At 37.0% G+C, this 24,267-nt stretch overlaps 6 protein-coding genes across 6 annotated transcripts; 2 read left to right on the forward strand and 4 right to left on the reverse strand.

Moving 5' to 3' along the window:
• Positions 1–2,329: 2,329 nt before the first annotated feature.
• LOC111458717 lies at positions 2,330–2,866 on the forward strand. The gene has a single exon (XM_023101511.1). It carries the CDS (start codon positions 2,330–2,332, stop codon positions 2,864–2,866), a length of 537 nt encoding a protein of 178 aa, XP_022957279.1.
• A 1,915-nt stretch (positions 2,867–4,781) lies between these two features.
• Positions 4,782–6,961, reverse strand: LOC111458802 (40S ribosomal protein S9-2-like). The gene is made up of 3 exons (XM_023101622.1): positions 6,837–6,961; positions 6,016–6,397; positions 4,782–5,321 (listed from the first exon to the last, which is right to left on the reverse strand). The coding sequence occupies exons 1-3, from the start codon at positions 6,862–6,864 to the stop codon at positions 5,138–5,140; spliced, it is 594 nt and encodes a 197-aa protein (XP_022957390.1). The 5' UTR covers positions 6,865–6,961; the 3' UTR covers positions 4,782–5,137.
• A 1,565-nt stretch (positions 6,962–8,526) lies between these two features.
• Positions 8,527–10,195, reverse strand: LOC111458919 (transcription factor TCP15-like). The gene has a single exon (XM_023101787.1). The coding sequence runs from the start codon at positions 9,768–9,770 to the stop codon at positions 8,640–8,642; it is 1,131 nt and encodes a 376-aa protein (XP_022957555.1). The 5' UTR covers positions 9,771–10,195; the 3' UTR covers positions 8,527–8,639.
• A 3,172-nt stretch (positions 10,196–13,367) lies between these two features.
• On the reverse strand, positions 13,368–17,479 carry LOC111458863 (probable ran guanine nucleotide release factor). Its single transcript, XM_023101709.1, has 7 exons — positions 17,311–17,479; positions 17,164–17,199; positions 16,925–17,062; positions 16,285–16,371; positions 15,466–15,513; positions 15,306–15,382; positions 13,368–14,068 (listed from the first exon to the last, which is right to left on the reverse strand). Exons 1-7 carry the CDS (start codon positions 17,383–17,385, stop codon positions 13,921–13,923), a joined length of 609 nt encoding a protein of 202 aa, XP_022957477.1. The 5' UTR covers positions 17,386–17,479; the 3' UTR covers positions 13,368–13,920.
• A 453-nt stretch (positions 17,480–17,932) lies between these two features.
• On the forward strand, positions 17,933–20,708 carry LOC111458865 (sphinganine C4-monooxygenase 2-like). Its single transcript, XM_023101711.1, has 2 exons — positions 17,933–18,509; positions 19,949–20,708. Exons 1-2 carry the CDS (start codon positions 18,288–18,290, stop codon positions 20,486–20,488), a joined length of 762 nt encoding a protein of 253 aa, XP_022957479.1. The 5' UTR covers positions 17,933–18,287; the 3' UTR covers positions 20,489–20,708.
• Positions 20,709–22,157: 1,449 nt separating this feature from the next.
• Positions 22,158–23,618, reverse strand: LOC111458631 (protein PHYTOCHROME KINASE SUBSTRATE 1-like). Its single transcript, XM_023101394.1, has one exon. The coding sequence runs from the start codon at positions 23,534–23,536 to the stop codon at positions 22,298–22,300; it is 1,239 nt and encodes a 412-aa protein (XP_022957162.1). The 5' UTR covers positions 23,537–23,618; the 3' UTR covers positions 22,158–22,297.
• Between the last annotated feature and the right edge of the window lie 649 nt (positions 23,619–24,267).

Consider the following 24,267-nt stretch of genomic DNA (forward strand, 5'->3'; position numbering starts at 1 on the left):
GTATAATTCTCTCTGGTTTTGCTTTATGTTTGGTTTCTATCGAGTTAAACGCAATTGGAAGCTTTGTTGGATTTTGCTTACAAATTGGTTTGGTTTGGCTTCCACCCTATTATTAGACATCCCTTTTTCTGGGCTCTCTACAATAATGCCTATCTTTGACATACCTAACACTTTTTTTTGCCTACCTCTATATGTCTATGCCTATGTCTTTGTCTTTGTCCACCCATTTGGAGCATGCAATTTAGAGTTCCATCTTCAGTTGTCATTCACTCATATGACTTTATACATTTCCTTTTTTATAACAAAACCAAAACACATACAATCTAACAAACCTAATTTTGATCTATTAAATTTGTTGTGCTCACACACTATATCTACTTAACACTATTTTTTAAAATTAATCTACAGTTTACTCTTTTCTAACCATTTGAATATTTGAATATTTGTTTAAATTATTATCGTAGGATTATATTTGTAGCGAGTTCTTGAGTTTCTTAATTCCAATAGAAAATGGGCTAAAAATTGGACAGCAGCCCAAAATGGTTGTTGGCCCAGTAGGTATGAGCTATGAGCTATGAGGTTATGAAGTTATGAGCTTTAGCACACCCACAAAGGAATATATTTACTCTATGTTTTTGGGTTGGTTACACAAATTAAAGTTATAAATAAGAAATATCATATTATTGTGGAGAATTATGATTCTTAACTTATAACTCCATGTTTTTATATTATAAAAACTTGTTTGAATTTGATCCCTATGGTCGGTTGGAGACCATGTATCAATTGTGCTGACCAATCTTAAGAAAGCAATATGTTTATGGGTTAAGATTCTCCAACAAATCCAAACATTATTTAATTTAATAATTTTTTTTTCATATGCTATTAGTTCCCAGTGTATACTGCCCTTGCACATAAGTAACACTACCACTTTTGGCCTTTCAAGATCTCTTAAGATAAGATACGATCGGTTTGAGTATTAATTAATAAATCACTATGATTAATTAAACTTATTCATAACCACTCAATTTGCCTAAGGGAATAAAAATCAAAATTAGGAGAGACCATAGTATTTCATAAAATATAATTACCCAAAACAACGCATCCAAAATTGGTCAAGGAAAAAAAGAAAACAAAAAGATGAGCATAGAATCAATTCCAAGCTTCAACCGAGATTATTTATTCCAAGAATATAATTTATTAAAAAAGTATTCTTAATTTCTATTTTTTTAAAGTTAAAAATAAATAAATAATTAGTAAGTTGCAAAGGAACTTGAAGATGAAGGCAGACTTGACTTACTTTTAGCATTTCTCGAGTATATTAATTTCTTGCGAAATTTCATCAATATTAATTAAAAGAATTATGAAATAAACAAAATCGGTTGAATAAATTGAGTGGTTGAGATACACAGCTCCACCATTATGGAAAGTAGCAACCAAATTCTCTCACAATTTCATGTCACACCCATTTGTAATATTGTTTTGAAATTATTATTATTATTATTATATTTTGAATCATGTGACATTTTAGCATAAAGTCACATGATTTAACACATAGTGCTACGTTGAAATTATAAAATGTATTAAAAGCACAATCTGACAAATCCCAACAATGCCGTAATTTACCACCAACTCTGTTCATCATTTCTCTTCCATCTTCATTTTATTATTATTAATCTTCCCTCCTTCATTAATCCAAACTCTAAATTAATTAATCATAATCATAATGAATTAATGAACTCTAGGAAGTTTCGTGTGACGATTAATTAACATTTTCTGTCTGTCTTTGTCTCTGTCTCTTTAACAAACCGACACAATATATAATAAAAAAAATTTGGTTGTCCTGTTTTTGGTTTAGTCAAATGTTGATTGTAAGTGGATCCATTGGATCCATGGACCTCCATTTTTTTAAGATTTGTTATTTACCCTAAACTCCAAATTGTGGGTTCAATTCAATTAATTTGTGGGTGATGAACAGAAAAAAAAAACAGAGAAATACAGTAGAGCTCAGAACAGAGGACTCTGTTTTTCGTTGAAGATCGGTTGTCGTTGTCTTGATAGCTATCTCGGGGTTTATCTATATCCATATGCGCAATTTTGAATTAATTTTTGTAGTTCAGTGAGTCCAAGTGCAACAACTCACGAGGCGCGCAATAACATATATTAATTAATTCGGCATCTTTCTTCGGTAGGCCACATTGAATTTGAAGTGTAATAAAATATCTGACCTCGAGCTCTGTTTCTTCCTCTATTTAACCTTCCTCATCCTCCACTCTCTCTCCTCATCTTGTTCATATCCTCTCTGTTGTTTTGGGTTTTCTGTGAAGAAAAAATGGCATCCAAACGACAAAGGGATGAGGCCCAGATGGAGGAGATGAGCGAGGGGGAAGAGCTAAAACGGCAGAAATCATACGACCAAATCCTATCCCTTTTGGAGGAAGAGGAAGAGGAAGCTGTTGAGGATTTGTCGTCGATCATCAGCTCACTCCAGCAAGAAATATCTTCTTCTTCTTCTTCTTCTTCTTCTTCTTCTCCATGTTCCACAAAATGGCATCCAATTTCGAAACAGAACAACACCCAGAAGGCGGAGATGGAGGAGGCGGCGGCAAGCGCAGAGTGTGGATCAGTAAAAGATTATGCTTCTTGTTGTTGTTCTTCTTCTTCGTCTGTGAACGAGGAAGAGGGCGGTGAAAGAGAGAGAGTGATGAGACACCTTCTGGAAGCTTCGGATGATGAGCTTGGGATTCCAAACAGTGAGTTTGTGGTGGGTGAAGGAATGGATGGAGTGGCGTTGTGTGATGCGTTGTGGGAGTTGGAAGACGAGGCTGCCAATTACTACACCTTGTTTCACTCCCAGCTTTTTGTGTAGACCAAAATTATATGGTACAACTAAATTCAATGTTGTAAGAATTCAAAAACTAAGCAAAAAAACAGAGTATTCAGCTCTTGGAACTCGTCATCTCTGTTCTGAGATCTGTCTCTGATGGGTGTCTCGCTCTGGTTTTAATCATTTTAGAATCAAATCGACTCTCCAACGCTACCCAATCTCTTTCTTTTCTTTTCTTTTCTTTTCTTTTAGAAAGATTGCGATTTGTGAGGGCATATGCTTGCCATTCAAATACCTGTCTCAACTGGACTGAACGCCGTCCGGCGAACATAAAAACAGAAGCTTTGGGACTTACGGTATCCGGCATGGATGAGAAATACCAAGAACTGTTAAGGCTTAAGATTAAATTTAAAGATAGAATAAAAAGTACATACAGATACGAACAGTAAAATACGAAGAAGCGCTCTACTGTTTATATTGAGTTTCCTCTGCTTTCATTCTAAATTTCAGTCCTACCTAACTTCTCATAATGCAAATTAGTATGAAATGGGATGAAACAACGTAATAAATAATTCAATTGGTTAGTCTTTAGAGCGAAGGCCTCTGGAAAGTTTATTCGGACTAGACAGAGAATGGCCCTCGAGTACAAAGTAGAAGGGAGCTTGACTGCAAGACCCACCAATCGAGCAGAGGCGAAAGTCGACTTTAGTGGTTCAAAGGTGTTGAGTGGAAGGATCGTGAGTCCACGGATACAAATTACTCTAGAGATAACATGTTGATCTTCCCCAAGAACATAGGAAAGTTCGACACCTCATTGTAGTATATTTCGAAAGTTGGACTATTCCCCACTAAAATAGTAGGTTAGTAGGATTTAGATTTAATACGTGCAAATAAAATGCGCACTATACGAAAAACTTATAAATAAAAGAGTAAATTATTAGGAGGATAAAAAATAAAAAATAAAAAATGGTTAGAAATAATTTATATATATATTGAAAATAGGAAAATTGTGGCAAAGAAGGAAGGAAGTAATGGAGATAGGGATGTGGGAGTTGGGCCCAAGCTGTTATATTGGGCCCTAATAATGTTGTGTCATTTTGTTAACGTTCATTGTCCAATCCTCATCACATATTTTCATATCTGCCCTTTGCCCACCCTGTCGGGACGAGTGCATTTACGTTTTTACCCCTCCTCCTCCTCCTCCTCATCACCCACCCTGTCGGGACGAGTGCATTTACGTTTTTACCCCTCCTCCTCCTCCTCCTCATCACCCACCCTGTCGGGACGAGTGCATTTACGTTTTTACCCCTCCTCCTCCTCCTCCTCATCATCTTGAGTTTGCTGTTACTAACACGTAAACTCTTTTAACTCCACACATTTATTCTTATGTGGTATAATATAAGCCATATAATCTAAAAAATTCTGCATTTTGAAAACATGCTCAATTACTTTATCAGATAAAAATTTTAAACATTTTCCACACTAATAATTCTATATATATATATATATATATAATTAGTGTTCCAATTCAATAATATTATAGATACTTCGCCCTAAAGAAAATTTCATAATTGAGCCTTTCCATGGTAGATTCTTATTCCAACCCTCAACTCTCTTAGGCTCAGCCATTTTCAATCAATAGAGCTGACTTCTAACACATATTGCACTCTTGAAAGACCCTGGGTACGAGAATATATATATATATACCTTTGATTAGGTTACTAATTCTCAATAATCCAAATGCTTATTTGTTTCAGTATCCCATGAAAACTTGCGATAAGTGTAAATATGATAGCTAGTTGTAACACAAGAATAAGACAATCTTAATATTGAGATACTGTCCTTGACAAAGGATTTAAATAATCCATCGATGTTTACGTTATGACAAATAACAATATAATGCTTTAAAGTTTTAATCCTTAGCTATCTTCATCTGTTGGAAGTAGATTTTAATTTCAAGAGCTCGCGAGCCTAGGAATTAAAATTCATTGAAATCTTGAAACGGATCACATTTCTAGATACAACAAGCTGAGCTGCTAGATTAGACCAAATCAACTCAATACATTCAAGATGCGGAGGAATTTTGAGTAAAAAAGTCCAATCATGGCAAGAAAACTATGTCAACCAAGTCCGAAGAGAAGCTTGTCCAAAATTGAAAACTAGTCCCACCACCAAAAAACAAATAAGATTTAAGTGAAAAATATTAAGATAGGTTTAGCTGGAGGAGGAAATAGGACACAAAGGTTAATCTCAGATACCTGAGACCATTGGCAAATCTTTACTGTCTCAGATGATGAGTTTTAAGTCAGAAACTCAATCTTCATCTTCTTCATCTCCATCACCACCTGCGGCCTTCTTGGCAGCTGCCTTCTGGTTCTTTCTCTTCACCCTTCCGGGGCGTCCACCTCCAAACGGACTAGTGAGAGAGAAGTCTATGTGCTTCTGGGAATCGACTCTTACCATGAAAGAAGGGATGTTAACTACCTGCCTCCCAACCCTAAAAATGCACATGAACCAAATGTAATAGATGAAAACATGGGCAATCAATGTTTCAGAGTCTATATTCATCGCACAACAATTGTCTATCCAGCGTAAAGAATCTCATAGATGGTTCAAAAACTATTAAAGACAGCTAAAGAAAAAAAGAATGCTGAAGTGCCTAAAATACCCCATAAATATTAGGGTTGGTTTCAGTTATGCCCTGTAATAAATGATTCAATTAACAATCGAACTTCTCAATTGTCTAGGGGGAAAAAACTTAAATTCATCCGTGAAATAAACAAATACAAGAATTAGTTAACAGTTGCCCTCCTGGTGATACATAACATGAGTAGCTAATTCGTGATATCTGATCATTTTCCAAGACCCGCCTTACATTTTGACCACTGATTTCGGAAGATCACATATTCCGCTGGTTAATAATAATAAGAAAGGGCGAATACAAGAAAAATCAGTTGCCTTTTTCCTCTTAAACCCTAAACGTCTATAGCTGAAGCGCAATTGCCAAACCAGAATTTTATTGAAACCAACTAATTGGTAAAAAAGTAAGCTTTTGAAGCCGGAGGGGCATATATGAAACCAACTATGTAACTTAAGCGTATGTTATATAAAATAACTACAAACAGATGATGTTGATATACATTGATGAGTAAGAAGTACAAGTGCTACAATGCAGAAAGAAGACACTCTACCTTATATGCTTCTGTCTGATGAGCACTCTGGCATGGTGGATAGACTTGGCCATTCCAGACTTGAACACGAGAGTTTGAAGACGACGCTCTAGGAAATTCTCGACAGTAAGAGCCAAGACATAATCGAGCTTGTTTTGACTCTCATCCAAAAGACCGTATCTGTTCATCCTCCTAAGCAGGGCCTCTCCCTCAAAAATCCTACGGGGATTCTTTTCGTCAAGAGTTAAAAGCATCCTGGCATTATTACGGATTCGGCTCAATGCATATTGAACCCTCCACAGCTCCCTTTTACAACGAAGCCCATATTCACCTACAAGTTTAAGTTCTGCATCCAAACGCTCCTTCTCATAAGGGCGTCGAGGTTTCTTAAAAGTCTTCCCATCTATATAATGAAAGAGGCCACTATTCAGTAATCATGGTTCTCAGCAACAGAACCAAGAAACAGACATTATGTAAAGCAACATTTTTGGAAAAATTAATGTAACACCACCTACTATGCCATATATTGACCATCATAAAATGAAGTGAATAAAATTTTGAAAGAACAGGGAAGATTCTCGAGCACAATAAAATTAATTCTAGAAATCTGAGGCCCCATGGTTTCTAATATCACGATCATGTAAACCGAAACAGACGTTCCCCACTGGTTCCATCTAACATAGGACTAACCCAGTAGCCTAACATGTGCAAAAGAAAACCAGATGAAAATCACAAGAGAAATAGAAGATCCAAAAACTAAAGGCATTAAAAGGAAGCATATATATGAAGAAAGCGAGGATAGATATGCAGTTTCAGGAAGTTGCTGAGATGAGTATACTCACAGTTCCTATAGAAGGAGACGTGCACCATGATTTCTTCCCTGCAGCGGCTTCAGCCCCGACCGCGATCTCGATCAAAAGCCCTAAACACGAGAAGCGCCGAAGTGGGGGGAAGTTTTGTGGTGTATTAATACGAGGTTTTAAAAGCCCTTGCCAGAAGACTGTGGTGAGGCTGAGCCCGAGCCCAACCCGTAGCCTATTTGCTTATGGGCTTTGCAGAAAAAGCCCAATATGAGTCTGCTTCGGCCCTTTGACCGTGTAAATCACGTGCTCTTTACCCTCTCCTATTTGCATTTTTTATATTTAGCTAAATTAACTAAAAAAAATAATCCAAAGTTTACCCTTAAAATTTCAAAAAAATCTAAAAAAAAAATAAATATCTTTTTACCTCTTAATCATTTAAAAAAAAATTATTAATACCCTTCCACTAGTATAGAACTGTATTTAAAAAATATTCATGAAATTTTAAAGTAGTTTTAACACTCTCTAAGTTTATAAAAAAACATTAAAAAATTTTCTTATTATAAATATAATAAAGAAAATTATCGAAGTCTCATATAATATCTCTAATTTTTTTAATATTACTTTTCAAAATTTATGAGTATTTTTGAAACGTGGTACTAACTAAAAATACTTTTGAACTTTTTAAATGGCTTAAAGTATTTTTTTTTTTAAATGATGTGTATTAATGAAAGTTTTGAAAACTCAATAATATTTTTTATACACTCTCAAAATTGAAGAGTATTTTGATTTTTTTTTTTAAGTTTAAATATATTATTAAAACGTTTAAAAGTTCAGAGATATTTTAGTGGCAGAGTTTAAGTTCGACATTTCTATTAATTTAACTTTTATTTTCATTCAAGGAAGACTGAGCATTTGCTTTTACCTTTCTGAAATTGAGAGTTGAATATATAGCATCATCATAAAACATTATGCAACTGTTGTTCGTCCTAAAGTTCATAAATAATTTATTAAGACGATATTTTGGAGTAATAATTAGTTAGAATATATGTGAGATATTTAGGGAGTTGTTACTATAGATTTGATTAACCGTATATTTTATTTATTTACAAGATTTAGTTAGTTATATATTTTTTTTTTCTATTTTTAGGTATAACGTGGTAAATCTGAATGAAGATCATAATTCCAATTCTATTTCTATTTCTCATTCTTAACATAATTGTATCAGGATCATATGCTAAATTGATTATTTTATGTAATGAATGGACCATATAATATTAGGCTGAATTTGAGTTATTTAAAAAAAAAAAAAAAAAAATTGCCGTTTTCACTCGGGCGGTATTCAATTTGTCAGTGGTCATATGGTTTTGTTGGTGCATAAATGCATAAATTGTCTGTGACAGTACTATGGTCCAATGACCATCATTCAATATTCTTGCCCACTCTCATCTCACCATTCATTCAATTTATAATAACCTCTACCATGCTACAACTTCGGACAAATGACCCAAATATGTACCTACTCAATGCTCAACCAAATATAATAATAAACAATATGCCGTGACCATGACGCCAAATACACATAATCAAATACAAATACGTCGACCTTAACATAGTTCATCCAACTCGATCAAAACATCAAGGATTATCAAAGCTCCCAAATTCAAAACAAAAAATAATCCACTTCTTTCCCTCTATTAAAAGAAATTAAGAAATATAAAAATAGACATCAATATGATATGTACATTTAGTGAGAAAATGAATGAATAGAAGTAGAGAGAAAAGAAAGTATATATTAGGATTGAAAGCAGCGAGCATACACGTTGTGTGAGATGTGTTGTGGGTCTATGATTGATCACGATTAGAAGTGGAATCATGAGCCTCATTTCCACCTCGATGAACAGCTGCCGCTCCTCTTGTCGGAGATTCTGAAATTGACACACCCGGTATCGTCCTATAAGCACTCAGAGCCGCCAACATCCCCAAATGGGTGTCGGTCGCCGGACAACCGCTACCACCCCCGATCCCTGACCCCACTTGTTGCCCAGTTGGCAAAAGAGCCATTGGTGGTGGAAGATTCATGAAATGAAACCCCCCGCCGCCACCACCGCCACCGCCGCCGCTTCCCCCTCTAAACATGCTGCTGTTACTCACCGACGGAAATGTCCACATCGGATCACTCGCTTGATTGCTCGGATTCGTCACCATCCAAAATGTTGCCGGCACCGGAGTGCTGTGACTCGCCGGAATCGACCCGGTACTCGATTGAACCAAATAATTCCCCACCGGATTCTCCGATGACGATTCCGAATTCTCCGGCCGCCGTTTCTTTCCAGCGTCGGTTACATCAATCCCACCCTGATCGTGCTTGAATGCGTTGATGTAATTAGGAGAATTGAAATTAAAAAATGTAGAGGAATCATCCACCAGAGTATTATTATTATTATTATGATTATGATTATTATTATTATTACTCCTATCCCAAAGATCAGATCTTGTTCTGACGGCGAATTGTGTCGGACTGAAATAGCTCGTCCGGAGGTGAGAAGGAGCAAGAACGGTGGAGCCGGAACTACGGAGAGAAATATTAAGCGAGGTGAAATTAGCCGGAATTGTACCTGTACCCGTGGCGGCGATGACAGCCGGCTCCGCCTGTTGCAACAGCCACTCTATAGTTTCACCGTCGGACTTATGACCAAGCTCTCTAGTAAGCTGAAAAACCCTAGCAGCACAAAGGGCCGGCATCCGAATCCTCCGACCACGACCATCGACTTTCGTGTGACGATCTTTGGTGGTAGCCCTTTTGGGAGGTGGCTTCTTAGGTGAAGAAGATTGAAGATTCGGATTCACCGTCGTGGTGGTTGTTGTTGTTCCGTTGTTTGCGGAGGTGGAACATGGGTGTTCTTCCTCTTTTTTCTCCAACAATTGTAATGGAAAATTAGGTCTCCGGATCCCATTTTCACCATCCATGATCATATGCGTAGACTCTTGTCTTGTCTTTTTTTCTTCCCCCCCCCTGAAACCCAAATAACATAAACCCTTTTGTTCCGGGTGACCCTTGGATCGTATCACATAGTGGCCTACTAGTGATAGGAGCTGGCAGCCGTGTCTCTCAAAGCTTCCTCCTTTTGATCCACACACATACACAACAACAACAACAACAAATAGAGAGAGAAGATAAGGAGAGAAGTGGGCAAGCAAGCTTTAAGCAACAAAAATAATGAGTGGGATTTCTGAAATTAGGGTTTTGTCCGAACATATGTAGACTTTTCTAGTGTTGTGTGATTGTAGTAAAGGATTAGAGGGATTAGGTATATGTGTGTTTAAAGATATAGTGTGGTGGGTCCCCAAGAGCCAAGTCAAAAATAATAATAATAGAGTGAGTGAGTGAGTGAGTGGTAATATATGTAAACATCATGCATGTGGCTCCCATATCATTCCTATCATCATTCATGTAATTTGCATTCCATACCCTTTTCTCCTTTTCACTTTGCCACTCCAGGGCTTCAGCTTTCTTGAAATTCCCCCCCTTCCCCTTCTCCTGATCAAAGCTTACTACTCTTCATCATCTTAATCATGATATGATACCATTGTTTGGGGAATCTAACAAAGTGTGGATGCAGTAGAATCAAAAGGGGATGGGACAGGATAATCCTATACCTCTCTTTTCTAATAAATTTCATGTCTTTATTACTTTTGAGCCATACCCAAAGTGGCCCTTTTTTCCACCTCTCCACCATCCAATTTGGCCGTCTCCTTTTTCAGTGTCCACAGTTTTTGTGTATAATAATATTAACCACCACAGATTTAATGAACCTTAATTATGATTAATTACATCACTATATCTCAGCAGAGTTGTTTGTTGGGCAGAACGCTTCTTCTCTTTTGCCTCTTTTTCTTTTTCTCTACACGTATTTTTACACTGCATATTGTTTTTGCAGCTTTAGATATGGGGATATGTGGGTGTCAGGACAAATGCCTCACTAGCTTTGAATTCAGTTTCATCATCACCTTTTTGTTTTTAATTTTATTCCAACGCTATCAATATTCACCCGAAATTACATTCTTTTAAAAATTGCAATATGCACGACGCTTAAAAAGATGTGAGATTCACGATTCTTACGTCAATTTTTGTTTTAAACCGTTACTTCATTATTTCAAGTTCAAACTAAGTTTTACTCTGGAAATAATTAATATTGGGATCCAACATAGAACACTCAAGATAAAGACCATGTGCACAATATTCTCAAATGTAACGTAAAATGGAGACACATAAACGAGCTGGAGTGATGTGATAATAGATTGTGCCCAACCCAACCCAAATGACCCAAATGATGAGTGATTCGTTTGGAGTCCGATTAATTAAAAACTAATCATAAGATTAAAGGGTTGTTTCCGGTTAAGGAAAATGGGTGGGAAGTACAGAGATTTAGGGTCAGAAGATATGATAATACTTGGGAGTGTAGTTGGTAGGGCCAATAACACCAAAACCTTTGTCTCATGCATTGTCACTTATAGGCAACGACATAATCACGTTGCCTCTGGATACCACCCTAAAAATGACTCCTCACAATCATGCTGTCTGTGAAAAAAAACCCACCTACCTCCCTCCCCTCCCCTCCCCTCATATATTTACTTTTACAACACACCTGCCTTCTGCTACACGTTATTTCATTTTTCCCATTTGAGTTTCGAAATTAATATCCATAATCTTTATAATTGGTCACCTTGGTTGTCAGGGTCTCACCACATAAATAGTTTAATGTGTTCTCATATCTAAAACTAAAATTTTCTACATAGAAAGGTCGAGGCAATCTGAGAGATGTGAACGTCCATTACGAAATTGTTGAACCGAAAAGAACAAGTTTGATGGGTAAGATATCACGTGCAATGTTGTGGATGTGAACACGATGGCTTACCTTACTACATGCATTATGCATCCCCTCTGAAATATAGAAAAGAAAAGGGAATCAATGAAAAAGTTTAAATTTTTGTGGGAATGTTGGTGGTTAAAGAGGCCATAAATATATCATTTTCGTACTGTTTTTAGTCAAATCAATTATCTCAACCGGTTCTTTTATTTATTTATTTTTATGCTATTTATATATAAAAACTCCAAATTTAATTTTATAATTTATGGTTTTGTAGGACTAATTTAACATGAATGATGATTATGTATCAGTTTAGAAATTCGTTACTATGATTAGGAGAATATTTAGCATATGATTATTGCTTTTGTAAATAGTATGAATGACAGGCTGGCAGGCCAATAAGGACCACAAACCTAAACACTTTCACACCTTCTTTTTTTTATTTTATTTTTCTTTTTCTTTATCATATCAACATCATTATTTTACTATTTTATAAACAAAAGAACAATTAATATATATATAATATCATAACATTAAAGAAAAAGTAAGAAAAATAAAATTCAATATTTGCAGCCGACGAACCTTCGCCGGGGATGGCTTCTTCTGTAATTTGGAAAATTCACAGAAATTTTTCCACACTTTTTTTTTTTTTTTATAAATTTTTTATTTCCAATTCCATACCTAATAAGTGAATGGAAAAAAATTGATATCTATTGACCATATTTATGGTCTCTGTTACGAGGAAGTGTATACTATAATATATCTAATTTGTGAATGGTTAATATTAAATCGTCTACTATTACATGTATTATATTATGCGGAGGTGAAGAAGAAAATAGAAAGAAAGATGTGTCGGAAGGAGCACCATGAATCCATATCTATCTTCAAAGCTTTGTGGAATTGACTTCCACTATGTAACAAATTTCATTAATTATTGTCAACTATTTGTGGGCTGGAAATTATTTAAAACTTTGGAATAATATAATTCCTTTACTATACCCATATGTCTTGGACCCCACCAGTTATATTATTTTTTATCTAATTATATCATTTTAAATAATAATTTTATGATTATAAATTGAAGTAACTAAAGTTGTATAAAAACTTATTTGTTTGTACAAAATAAGATATAAAGTTAATATAAAAATAAAAATGAGATAAAATTAATATGAAAGCATTTGAAGATAGGTAGTGGTAGAGCAAAAATGGGATGGGAGGGAGAGGAGTGTCGAGCCGTGGGGCGGAGTGTGGAGGGAGGGGGCAACCCACATGGCTACGCTAATAATTCCACTCATCGCCCATCCGGCATTGGGCATTGGCCCCATCTCCCAACTTCCGCTTTAAATGGAATGTCGTCCAGGACCACCACTCTTCTTCCCGCTTTTTTCATCTATCAACTCACAATGCCTTTTATTATTGTTATTATATATATGAAAATATGAAAATATGAAAATAATAATAATAATAAATAATAATCTCTCTCTCTAGACCCATTGGAGGTGGTGATAAGTGCTGTAATAATTACAATTATGCCTTTTTAAACCTTCCCTTCCTTCCTAATCTTTGCTTAATTAAAGCTCGATCGTTTCTTTCCGTTGCCCATTACAATTACAAAAAGAAAAAAAAAAAAAGAAAAAGAAAAAAGAAAAGTAGCATTGTATTTAATGATATAAACATTTAAAGTTTATAAAAACGAGTCATCAAAAGTCAAGATTCTTATCTAAAAAATTTGAAAATTTACCAGGAAAAGGTAATTTCAAGGGGGGTAGCTGTTTCTTTCGCAATTATTAGAAGATTAGACAATAATTTGATGTAAAACGCCCACCAATAATTTAATTTTCCCCCAGAAGAGGTCACCGCTGCATGTGTGAAAACACATAATATGGCCAGTCAGTCAGTCGTGGTGTGTAATATTCAAACCTTTTGTTTGCCACGTGATTGACTGGTGCAAAATATGGGGTCCTTATGTACACAGCTAATGCTTCTTCTATTATGTCCACCTTAAAGGGGGTTGCCGCATCCTGCACGGGCTTGCCTACTCACTTCTCTACCATTCACATATCTTCAACTTCTTCAACTACTTCCCATACAGTAAAAATCAAAACCCAACGACAATGACACCCCTAAAAACTCTACAAACAATTTCAAACTGAAGAGAGCAGCAGGAACATTACTTATAATCACTCACCTTACTTGGCTACTTTTTAACATCCAAATGAAATGAGAATAATGAAGGCCAAGACTTATCTCGTCTTTCAACCGTTTGCACCGAAAACGCTCCAGTCACATACTTTAAAGCTGGATAATGCAAGTTTGAATACCTCAGGCATTGGCATGCACCCAGATTGTGATGCAGGAGTGGTCAAACCAGAGCCAACTGAGCTAGCACTTTCGCTCAAAGGACTGCAGCCACAATTAATTGAAGTTAGAGTTGCAAGTGATTGGTACAAGAAAGATATGCTATCTGCAAACTTTTTTTTTATATTTGAGTTGTGATTTGTGAAGAAGTAAGAGAATGGGCTTTGCTTTAAACGGGGCCAGAGATGGAGAGGTAACTAAGCCAAGTTCGCCAACTAAAATGAATGGCTCAGCTTGGGCCCCTATCACCCTGCAAAATGATTGATACAGTAGACCGTCCTTTCGGGATGCATCTCAATACGCATTTTCTTTATTACTCAGAATTATGTTTTCTTGTACTGGGCCCTAACAGTTAAATCTGGCTGATACCTTGGTTGTAAAGGAAACCAATCAACATTGTTAAAGAAGAAAGAGTTGCATGCATTATCCTATGATGTAAAGCAAAGGAATTTGAGCTATGATTATAAGCATGTGACAGATGGTAATGTATCAGGCGAGTGTACATCAAGAGTGATGTAAACAGTATAGATTAGGCATGCATGTAGACCGTATGAAGAGAGCTAGCAATTTCAAAAGACTGATGAACTTGTATATTCGTTCATCTTTCTCGCAGACAGGCCAGTGGCAAGAAGGGGAATGATAACCTGTCCCCTACAATAGCATGGTCCCTATCTTATATGTCAGACAGTTGGTAAGCTTGCCTATCATAAGGAGGTCCCTGGTACAACTACTGTTCACTCAAGATTTTATGTTTCACAGTTGAGGTTGGCCAAAGGTTCTAACTCTCATCCCTTCCCATTACGAACTCAGTTAAGTGCCTCTATGGAGCTAAACTAAGCCCAACAGCAATTTTGGGCAAGCAACCATTAGTCGATAAAGTTATTGAAGAACTACAGAAAGAAGCATGACATGGCAGCTTCCATCTCTTCATTTTGAGGACAAAGTGAAAGTGTGGGCTAAGGGTAGTGCGATGGGATAAGTCTAAGTTCCCATACGCTTCACATACACATGATATAAAAACACGAGGGCCAAGTCAAGTTTTCTGTATCAGGAGGTTATCTTTCGTAGTGAGGGGAATGTGAGACCTTAAATAAGTACGTCAATGGAATGTGGAGAGGCGATGTTAATAGTTCGTATTATGCATCTAAGTAGACTAGTCATATGGGAGAAAGCCATCACCCTCAGAAGGCAGGAATTTCTTTTCCCAACTTAACAAACAGTGTAATTCACTTAGAATTCTACCATTTGTTCATTTTCCCTTTATTTGAGAGTAATTACTCACTTTATGAGAATGGGTTCATATGCACAGATTAGAACATCTGTTCCCACAGCTTTAAGACGTAGATTCGCCAAATAAACCTGCATAAAGTAATAAACAGATAAATCCTATAAACCATTGGCAACCACCATAGGACTAGGATAAAGAAGATAAGAAAGGTTACCCTGACAATATTTTGAGCTTCTCTTCCTTGCCGACCCTTTGAAATTGCCTACATGGACAGAAACAAGACCTATTGAAAAGAAAGGGAAGAAAGGGGAAATGTGGACTGACAATATTCAACTGATATCCGATGACCATCACAAACGAAATAACACCAAAAATATTTGACAAACCCAAGATATATAACAGGTACATCTAACCCAACAAATTTAAACCAAAATAAATACGCAAGATAGAATAGAAAAACGAGAATGGTTAGTAATGCTGGCATCACCATGAGTATGGCAAGGAAAAAGACAGTTTTCTATAGAGATTAGGGTCGGCCAAGTGAAACCGTAGTATCGTTGCCATGTGATCTTTTTGTTAGAATGTTCAGAGAGGCATGTGATTCAAAGTGCATTACTTTCCACAAGCGAGCTAAAGTGAAAGGAGACTGACAGATTACAAAGAGGGAGTTTCTTTTGGGAGTCTATTTATTTCCTTAAGAAATCCCTTATTCTGAAGCTTAGTTGATCTTTCAAAGTTGGATGTAAAGACAAAATGACAAACCACACTATAGATTAACTGCTATTTTCTTCTTTCCTCTACATCTGTCTTTCATTTTGTTCATGAGATACGTGTCTCAGTTCAACAATTAAAAATATAGTGATCCACACAACTTATATGCAAACAGAAGAAACTAACTTGGAAGTAGCTAATGACGTGATGAACGATATCAAAAATGAGAAAATAACGAATGACATGAAGAATGTGTTTTGAAGCAGAAATATTTAACCAGTCATGTAACTGATATACCACCACACACAGCAGCAACACATACCATTTGGCCTACGGCAGTTGTAACTACAGAAGGTATATTTGCATAACACAGTCCAGGTACCTCGATCACTCCCGATTGCTCAATCACCTGAAGAAATATTGCAAGATAAGTAAAAACAGACGATATGATTCCATGAAATTACATAACATCAAGAGCCCAAGCTCAGAGTATCATTAGATATGTATTTATAGATTGAAACTAATTGAATTCACAAGAGCGTCAAAGAAATTTTCCAGCGGGGCAGAAGGCAAATCTACTAATAAAACATGACTCTGCTTCTGAGTTAACCCATAACATCAGATTGCATATAATATGGCACCCATCTCTTGAAATTAAACTTAAAAGATAGAACAAGGACCATTTCCTACAACAAGAAAGATAGCAGCTTCTTTGTGTTGAGTGAAACCGATATTCCCATCAAACCGTCTTACATTACTAGATAATTAACTGCAGCAAACATCTCCGATCGCCCCCATTAAATAACACACACATTCTCTAACTAAATACTTAATAGCCAAAACAAGCGAACCCGTCTCACATTGTTGCTTAATAGTTACTACTTGAATGTTAAACTGACAACAGACAAAGCAAGAAATAAGCAAGAGAAATGGAAAACATAATAAACTAAAAGTAAAATTACCACGCTTCCTTCTGCATCCTGCTCAGTAGCAAGGTCTTGAAGGAACCAAACAGCACTTCCATTGTCTTCAACGTCGTGCTTAAAATCTAGAAGCTCAAATATCAAGCTTTCGTCCCGAGATGGATCCACGAACACTTCCTTTGAACCCACCACAAACATATTCAAAAAAATGAGAAAAAAAAAACTCCAGTAAATTTTGCGAACTCTGGCTTTTAAAATGAAATCAAATGCCTACCAACCTGATGATCGGGGACTTGTCGGATGTTGCTCACATCCTAGAGTTGCAACAATCACGAGTTAAACACATAAACTTCATCAATCAAATAAAGAAAAACAGTGATACACCGAAAGGGAAGGAGACAAAATCACAATTGAACAAGACAAACCTGGAACCTAATAGGGAATGTGCTAACTATAGCGCCCCCGAATAGAGCACGCTCTGAAGAGAAATCTTCCGCCATTTTAATCAAAACCCAAAATTCCCCCACATTCAAAATTTGATCGGAAGCTGGAAACTTCACAGTATCTGTGGAAGTTTCGCGAGGCCGCGGCGGGTTTATATAGGAGACCCCAACTTTGGTGCGTAGATTCAACGCATACCTCGGCATACACACCACGTTTGCTTCGAATCCACGCTTCAAACCAAACCGGTAAAACCCCGGTCTGAACTGTCGGTTTATGAAAGCCGAAACGAGTGAACCGTCAGCCAGTTTGGTTTAGGGATATTATTAAACTCTTTTTTTTTTTTTTTAATTTAATTGTCTTTCCTATATTTAATGGTATAAAATATTAGAATTCATAGTTATTTTCTTATAACGGATAAATCGAGGTAGTTATTTTCGTGTAATATATCAACTTACGAAGCATTCAATCACAGCCCTACATCGTGATGGACCTCGTTTTGAGCCTTTCACTGATTGCCACGTGGATTGCCTCCCAATCGAAACTTTTCTCCACCACGTCTCACGACGACATTTTCATCGTTGGAAAGGGAATAATTATAAGGGGAAAAAAACGACGTAGTTTGATTCTTCTTGATCTCCACCTTCTCTCTTCCATGATTCGTGTACTACTTCTTTCACAGGTTTTTCTTTGTTTTTTCTGCAAACCCTAGCGCGAATCCTTTTCATTTTCCCCTTCCTTCGTTGATTTGGGTGTTGTTTCATATACTTTCCTTCTTGTAGAGAGGCCAGTGTGGGAAGGTTGTCCCTTATTCTCCTTTCCCTTTATAGGAATTGGATTTGGGATTCCCTTCCTGCACTTTCTCAACCTGCAGGAGAATTGTTCGGGAGCTTTGGTTCCTAATGCAATTCTGGCTGCTTTTTGGGTTTAGTATTTGATCGGTTTTAGGTACTTTTCCAAGATGGGTATTGTAATGTCTGATCAAATTTTGGGCACTTTTGTACCAATTTTGGTTTATTGGCTATATTCTGGGATTTATGTTCTTCTTGGCTCATTTGACAACTACCGTTTGCACTCCAAGAAAGATGAGCAGGAGAAGAACTTAGTGTCCAAAAGCACTGTGCTTAGAGGCGTTTTCTTTCAACAGACTATTCAGGCAATCGTTGCGATCCTCTTGTTTAAGGTATGCACTGCATAATGTCAATTCAAGTTCATTTAATTTCAATGTGAATGTGAGTTTGATCATAATTGTAACTTTGAAATTAGCCCGGTATAGAGCCAGGACAAATTTATAGGGCATTATTAGTTGAGAGAGGTGGCACTGGGTCATATGGAAAGTTGAACAACCACTCGATACGAAAGTCTTCACCTTCTAGCTGTGCTATATCTTGTTACGTCCCCCCGGTCCCCCACTTGCTTGTAGTTCATATGGATTTGTAGACACTAGATATCGATGCATTAAGACTGGATTATTCTTGTTCTTATTATTTTGAGAAGTAATAAACAAGTGATTAGCACTGCGAAATTCACTACTGGTCTGTGACTTGATTAGTTCTTGCTCCATTTTACGAGCTATATTACCGACATCATTTGCATACTCTTCCTAGTCTGGCAGACCAAGATTCATCGATGTATTATCGTCTGAAAAATCGTCCAGTCAGTTCTGAATCAGTTCTGAAAAATCGTCCATGATTCTTGGACTACTTTACTTCAGAATTATCATCTCCCCTCCAAAAAAGGAGAAACTATTTAGGAAACTTTTTGTAATTTTTCTGTGGCATGACATCTCGAACCGAACTCAATCCTTGGGCTGTCTCGTGTATGGATGTCACCGAATTTACTACTTCCGACAAGTGGTTGATGGTGCATAAGTTTTGATCTTTTCCCCCTTACGTCTCGGACTTTAGGTGGTTAAGGCAAAGGAAGGAAGCCCACTGAAAGTAGATGAACTAACTTTAAAATTTTCCTGTGTAGATAGATATCATTTTAGAAAAGATACCGTTTGCTGTGCTCCAATTCTATCCCTCCATATTTAGAGCATTGTTTTATTGGGTCTGCAGTTCTTGAATATTCGTTTTTTAAGTGTAGCATTCTGGCTCACATTTCTTAAATACATGTTTCTCTCTGATATAACCTATCAGAACACCATCAAATTGACTTGCTCTACGGTCTGCTTCAGTGTATGATTTCTTTCACATCAATTGGTTTTCTTACTGTTCTGAGTACTGGCTGAAACTATCCTGTAGCCATTAGCCAATATAATTAAGAAACAGAAATTGGTTTTGAGGCAGAAACCTACCCATGCCTGAAGTTGAAGGGGTTGAAGAACTTACTTGAATGGTGCCAAAATTGCAATATTATATCAGTTAAGCATTAGTAGTCCATAGATCATGCAATTATTTCTGATCTGCTGGATGTAATCATTTCTCTTTGTATGCTACACAATTACCTGTTCATTCGTTTGCCAATCTGCATCTAATATAATGAATGTATACTTTATGAACTAAAAGTAGCGAGTCATTATGTGGCTAATGTTTGGGCGTCTCGTTTTGTTGCACTTTTCATTTACTTTGAGCATTGCCCGTTGCTGATGATTGCTTTTGTTCTTAACTTATCATGTAGGTGACTGAAAATGAAGGGGAGGTTGCTACAGGCCCAAAATCTTGGCTAACAATCGTAGTTCAGTTTATTGTTGCGATGCTCGTGTTGGACACTTGGCAATACTTTATTCATAGATACATGCACCAAAACAAGTTCCTATACAAGCACGTCCATTCCCAGCATCATCGGCTGGTTGTACCTTATGCATTTGGAGCTTTATACAATCATCCGTTGGAGGGTCTTCTCCTTGACACAATCGGTGGAGCTTTATCATTTCTCGTTTCTGGGATGTCGCCTCGAGTTGCCATCTTTTTCTTTTCCTTTGCCACCATCAAAACAGTGGATGACCACTGTGGATTATGGCTTCCCGGAAACCTCTTCCATGTGTTCTTCAGAAACAATTCTGCATATCATGATGTCCATCACCAGCTATATGGCAGTAAGTACAACTTCTCACAGCCATTTTTTGTTACGTGGGATAGAATATTTGGCACCTATAGGCCTTACTCATTAGAGAAGAGAGCAGGGGGCGGTTTCGAAGCTCGACTTAAGGAAGATTAGTTGTTCCATAGCTAGAATATGTTAATTATTTACTTCTCTCTCTGTTAGCCAGCCACTACACTACTAAATTTGTATCATACGCATATTCTTGTGTCTTTACACTTTAGTTACTACTATTTCCTCGAAGTTTCATAGTGAATCCTGTTGTGATTTTTTCTTCTTCTTTTGATTTGGGTAACCGGTACTTGACCCTTATACAATGCCATGCCATTCTGAAGTATATCTTTCATCTGCTAAAGTAGAATCATAGATTGCTCTGTTCTTGTAAAGAAGCAAATCTAGCCCAAACATATTTTGTAGTTGAGGGGCAGTTTCATATTCTGAACTTTAGCAGTTGGGGGAAAATTAAGATATTGCAGGCTCATGTATTCTAGTTCACATGCTATGAGTATTAGATATTGTTGTTTGTTCATAAACAAAGGCATCAGGGAATAAGAACTGTTCATCATTCCCAAGGGAGTGTTTGGACCCATATGATCGGTCTTCCTCAGCTTATAAAAAAAGGAACCAAACCCATAGAAAATAAGGCTGACAGATTAGAATAAAAGTAGCATTGAAAAACAGATTAATGATTGAAATGAATTGGATGATCGTGTTCATCATAGACTGAAACAAAATACTTCACTCAATCATAAATATATATTTATTATGCATTTTATAGCATTTATCATAAAAAAAAAAAAAAAACCGAATAGTTAAATAATTTTTTAAAAAGTAAAATACATCAAAGGAGATATTTTTTATTGATCAATAAATTAAGAAAGTTTTAAGGACTGGGAAAGAAAATTGAAAGCAAAATTTAAAGAGAAAAGGGGTAATGTAAGATTGGACGGGGGAGTGGAACGAATCATTTCTTACACGAGTGTAAAAAAATCTTTTACTAGCAAAGAGTCAGACATCGGGCGGGAGAATGAAGCATTCCTTATATGGGCGTAAAAATTGGAAACCTCTCCCTATATGCCCGATGTGCCAGCAAGAATGTTGGGCCACCCCGGTGTGGATTGTGAGATCGGAGAATGAAGCATTTTTTATGAGTGTGGAAGTTTCTCCCTAGCGGACACATTTTAAAACCGTGAGGAGCAATACATAACAAGCCAATGACGATATCCAACGGGGCCAAGCAGACAATATCGGTGAGCTTGGGTTGTTACACGGCAATACGTAATGGGTCAAATCGGATAATATCTGCTAGCGGTAGGCTTAAACCGTTACAAGTTACATCTCGAAATATAATATAACGTAGACGGAACATTTAAAGGACCCGACATTAATTAATTATTCACAGGATGATAAGATGGGAAAAAACAAATTCATTCAAGAACCTATAAGAAACCAAACCTTAATAATTAAAAATGGCATTTTAGGCCTCAGGTAGAGCATTAAATGACATTTTGGGTCACATTTGGTCAGAACCCTAAGTTTATTAAAAATTCATTTTTTAAAATTTAATTATTACATAAATTGTTTAATAGAACTTTATTTATTTATTTAATAAATTCATAAATTTTAGTTTGTTGAAATAAAAGTATATGATAAAATTTAAAAAGCTTAATCTTGTGAGAAATTATTTATTCTATTTAAAAAATATAAAGCGAGATTATCCAATCAAATTATGCTATTTTTGTTGAATGGATTCCTTTAAACACGCTTCATTATGTACAAAGATTCATATTAAAACAGTAAAAACAATTCTTTCTTATTATCCGATGATGAAATAAATCAACATTGGAGGAATCAAACTAGATAATGTCCTGCTTCTGACATCGATCCAAAGCTTAATTGTTTTTGGAAAAAAAAAAATAATAATAATTAAAAATACAAAATATTGGAGATTTTGGGTGAATACTGACGAGGAACAGAATTTGCAGCAAGCCTCTGAGCTTCGAACCTCGTAAGTCGTCCAAAGGATTCCCATCTTCGTTGGATTTCCTCCGGAGAACCGTACTTATCTCCGGCCACTCTCACCGCCTTCTCATTCTTGCAACCCATCAGATGATTCGAACGCCGCCTCAGACTCGCTTTCACGTCGTGACTTGTGGTGGAGAGGCGGTGTTCGTCGGAGAAATCGGTGGCGCTGGCGGTGATGACACTCCACTCGATGCTGGCCTCACTTGGTGCATAACAAGTGGTGGGTGTTACACAATCCGTGCAATCAGAGGGTTGTGTTGTGAGAAACGAATTGGGGTTCCCCGTTAACGTCTCAATCTCGAAAAGATCCGAACTTGCATCACTTCCCGCATCGTCGTGGTAGATTAGGTTGCACTTGTTTGAATTAGAATTTGAAGAATCCTTCACTTTTGGAACGATGTCGTTCCATGTCATCATCGAAAGCCTCTTCTCCAAGTGGTTCACATTCAGAGAGTCCACATTGGGAAGAGAAGATTCAAACACCTCAATTGGCTTTTGCCCTTGTTGTTCTTCAACTTGAATTTGCATTTTCAGGGCCGAGGCAGAGTTTTTGGGCGTCAGATCAACTGGGACAGAGCTTTCAAACGTGAAATTTGAACCTGCATTGGTTGTTTGTCTCCGTTTGGGGTTTGATTTGGATTTGGTTAAGTTCTTGTCGCAGCAATAGCATCTATAGAGAAACCCCTTCGCCAATTGTGAGGATTTGCTCTTCTTTGTGGCCTTAGACGACATGGAATCAGCGTTTACAGTACTACTCTGCAACAGTGCCTTTTGGCTATTCCAACTGGATTGAGAACGAACACTTGGACTTCCAGATCGAGTAGTAGTAGTACTAGAAGTACTAGTTCTTGGCTTCTTGGAGTGAAGAATCCTTTTGTGAGGCTTCTTGGGAGGGAATTTGAGTGGCTTTTGAGTATCAAATGCACCCGCATTGAAATATTTCTCAGCCCCAAAAACTTCAATATCTCCATCCTGTTCTTCCTGAGTAGTAACAGAATTAGAGCGATCTCGAGTTGATTCAGCAAGCTTACGCACAAATTCCTTCTCTGCATGGTTCAAGTAGGAAGAGAAAGAGGCTTCACGAAGGTGCGGAAGGTTTGTATCGCAAACAGGCGGCGGCAAGCTCACCCTTCTTCCCATGTTAATGAAGAAATGAGTGCGCGCCGCGCGGCGGGGCTGGCTGTTGTTTGTGGATGATTGAAACAGAACAAGAGGTGCATAAGAAGTAAACGTGGTGGGTGTTATATATATATATATATATATATATAGATATTTGGATTTGCATGTGTTGAGTGAGAGAAAAAGGAAAGTGGGTTTGATTTGGGTTCAACTAATTCACCAGAAACTGACAAATTCATAATTTCATATCATAATAACAGCTTGGTTTTGTGGTCGGCAGGGGGCGTGGAGTGCATTAATGGCGTGGCAGAACACCAGGAGTCGAGTCGAGTCGGGCGCAGAAATAATAATAATGGAGAGTTGGACAGCTCCCGGATCGAACGTAAACTTGCTTTCCTTACGAATAGAAGTGAAGAGAAGGGGACAGAGCAGACATCGTATGTACTATCACTTCAGCTGATGGACTCCTTTGTCTTTCCTGCTTTTACTAACATCTCCGCCCACCCAGTTTGCTTCTGTTGAGTTTCGACACTCTATTCAGTTTTAAACCACATTCCAAATAAGGCTCCAAATCCTACACGTAAATGCATTGCTGTGAAGCTCTTTCTAAATCCCCATCTCCATCAATCCTCCATCTGTCTCTGGCTTGCTAGCTTTTTGTATTTTCACTCCATATAACAAAACTCATTGTGATATTATTTAACCAAAAATGAACTCAATTTATAGTACGGTTAAAAAAAAAAAAAAAAAAA

Source organism: Cucurbita moschata, unplaced genomic scaffold (genome assembly GCF_002738365.1).
Source record: "Cucurbita moschata cultivar Rifu unplaced genomic scaffold, Cmos_1.0 Cmo_Scf00021, whole genome shotgun sequence".
NCBI lineage: Eukaryota > Viridiplantae > Streptophyta > Magnoliopsida > Cucurbitales > Cucurbitaceae > Cucurbita > Cucurbita moschata.

Bases quoted from the DNA above. Each gene is read 5' to 3' on its own strand.
- LOC111458802 (XM_023101622.1), bottom strand. From the start codon at position 6,864: ATGGTGCACGTCTCCTTCTATAGGAACT. The intron at 6,398-6,836 runs GTGAGTATACTC...TTCATTATATAG, and splicing joins CGTCTCCTTCTATAGGAACT to ATGGGAAGACTTTTAAGAAA. The intron at 5,322-6,015 runs GTAGAGTGTCTT...GTGCATTTTTAG, and splicing joins ATCAGACAGAAGCATATAAG to GGTTGGGAGGCAGGTAGTTA.
- LOC111458919 (XM_023101787.1), bottom strand. From the start codon at position 9,770: ATGATCATGGATGGTGAAAATGGGATCCGGAGACCTAATTTTCCATTA.
- LOC111458865 (XM_023101711.1), top strand. From the start codon at position 18,288: ATGGGTATTGTAATGTCTGATCAAATTTTGGGCACTTTTGTACCAATT. The intron at 18,510-19,948 runs GTATGCACTGCA...CTTATCATGTAG, and splicing joins TTGCGATCCTCTTGTTTAAG to GTGACTGAAAATGAAGGGGA.
- LOC111458631 (XM_023101394.1), bottom strand. From the start codon at position 23,536: ATGGGAAGAAGGGTGAGCTTGCCGCCGCCTGTTTGCGATACAAACCTT.
- LOC111458717 (XM_023101511.1), top strand. From the start codon at position 2,330: ATGGCATCCAAACGACAAAGGGATGAGGCCCAGATGGAGGAGATGAGC.
- LOC111458863 (XM_023101709.1), bottom strand. From the start codon at position 17,385: ATGGCGGAAGATTTCTCTTCAGAGCGTGCTCTATTCGGGGGCGCTATA. The intron at 15,514-16,284 runs GTATGTGTTGCT...CTGTCCATGTAG, and splicing joins CAACTGCCGTAGGCCAAATG to GCAATTTCAAAGGGTCGGCA. The intron at 15,383-15,465 runs GTAACCTTTCTT...TACTTTATGCAG, and splicing joins AAGCTCAAAATATTGTCAGG to GTTTATTTGGCGAATCTACG.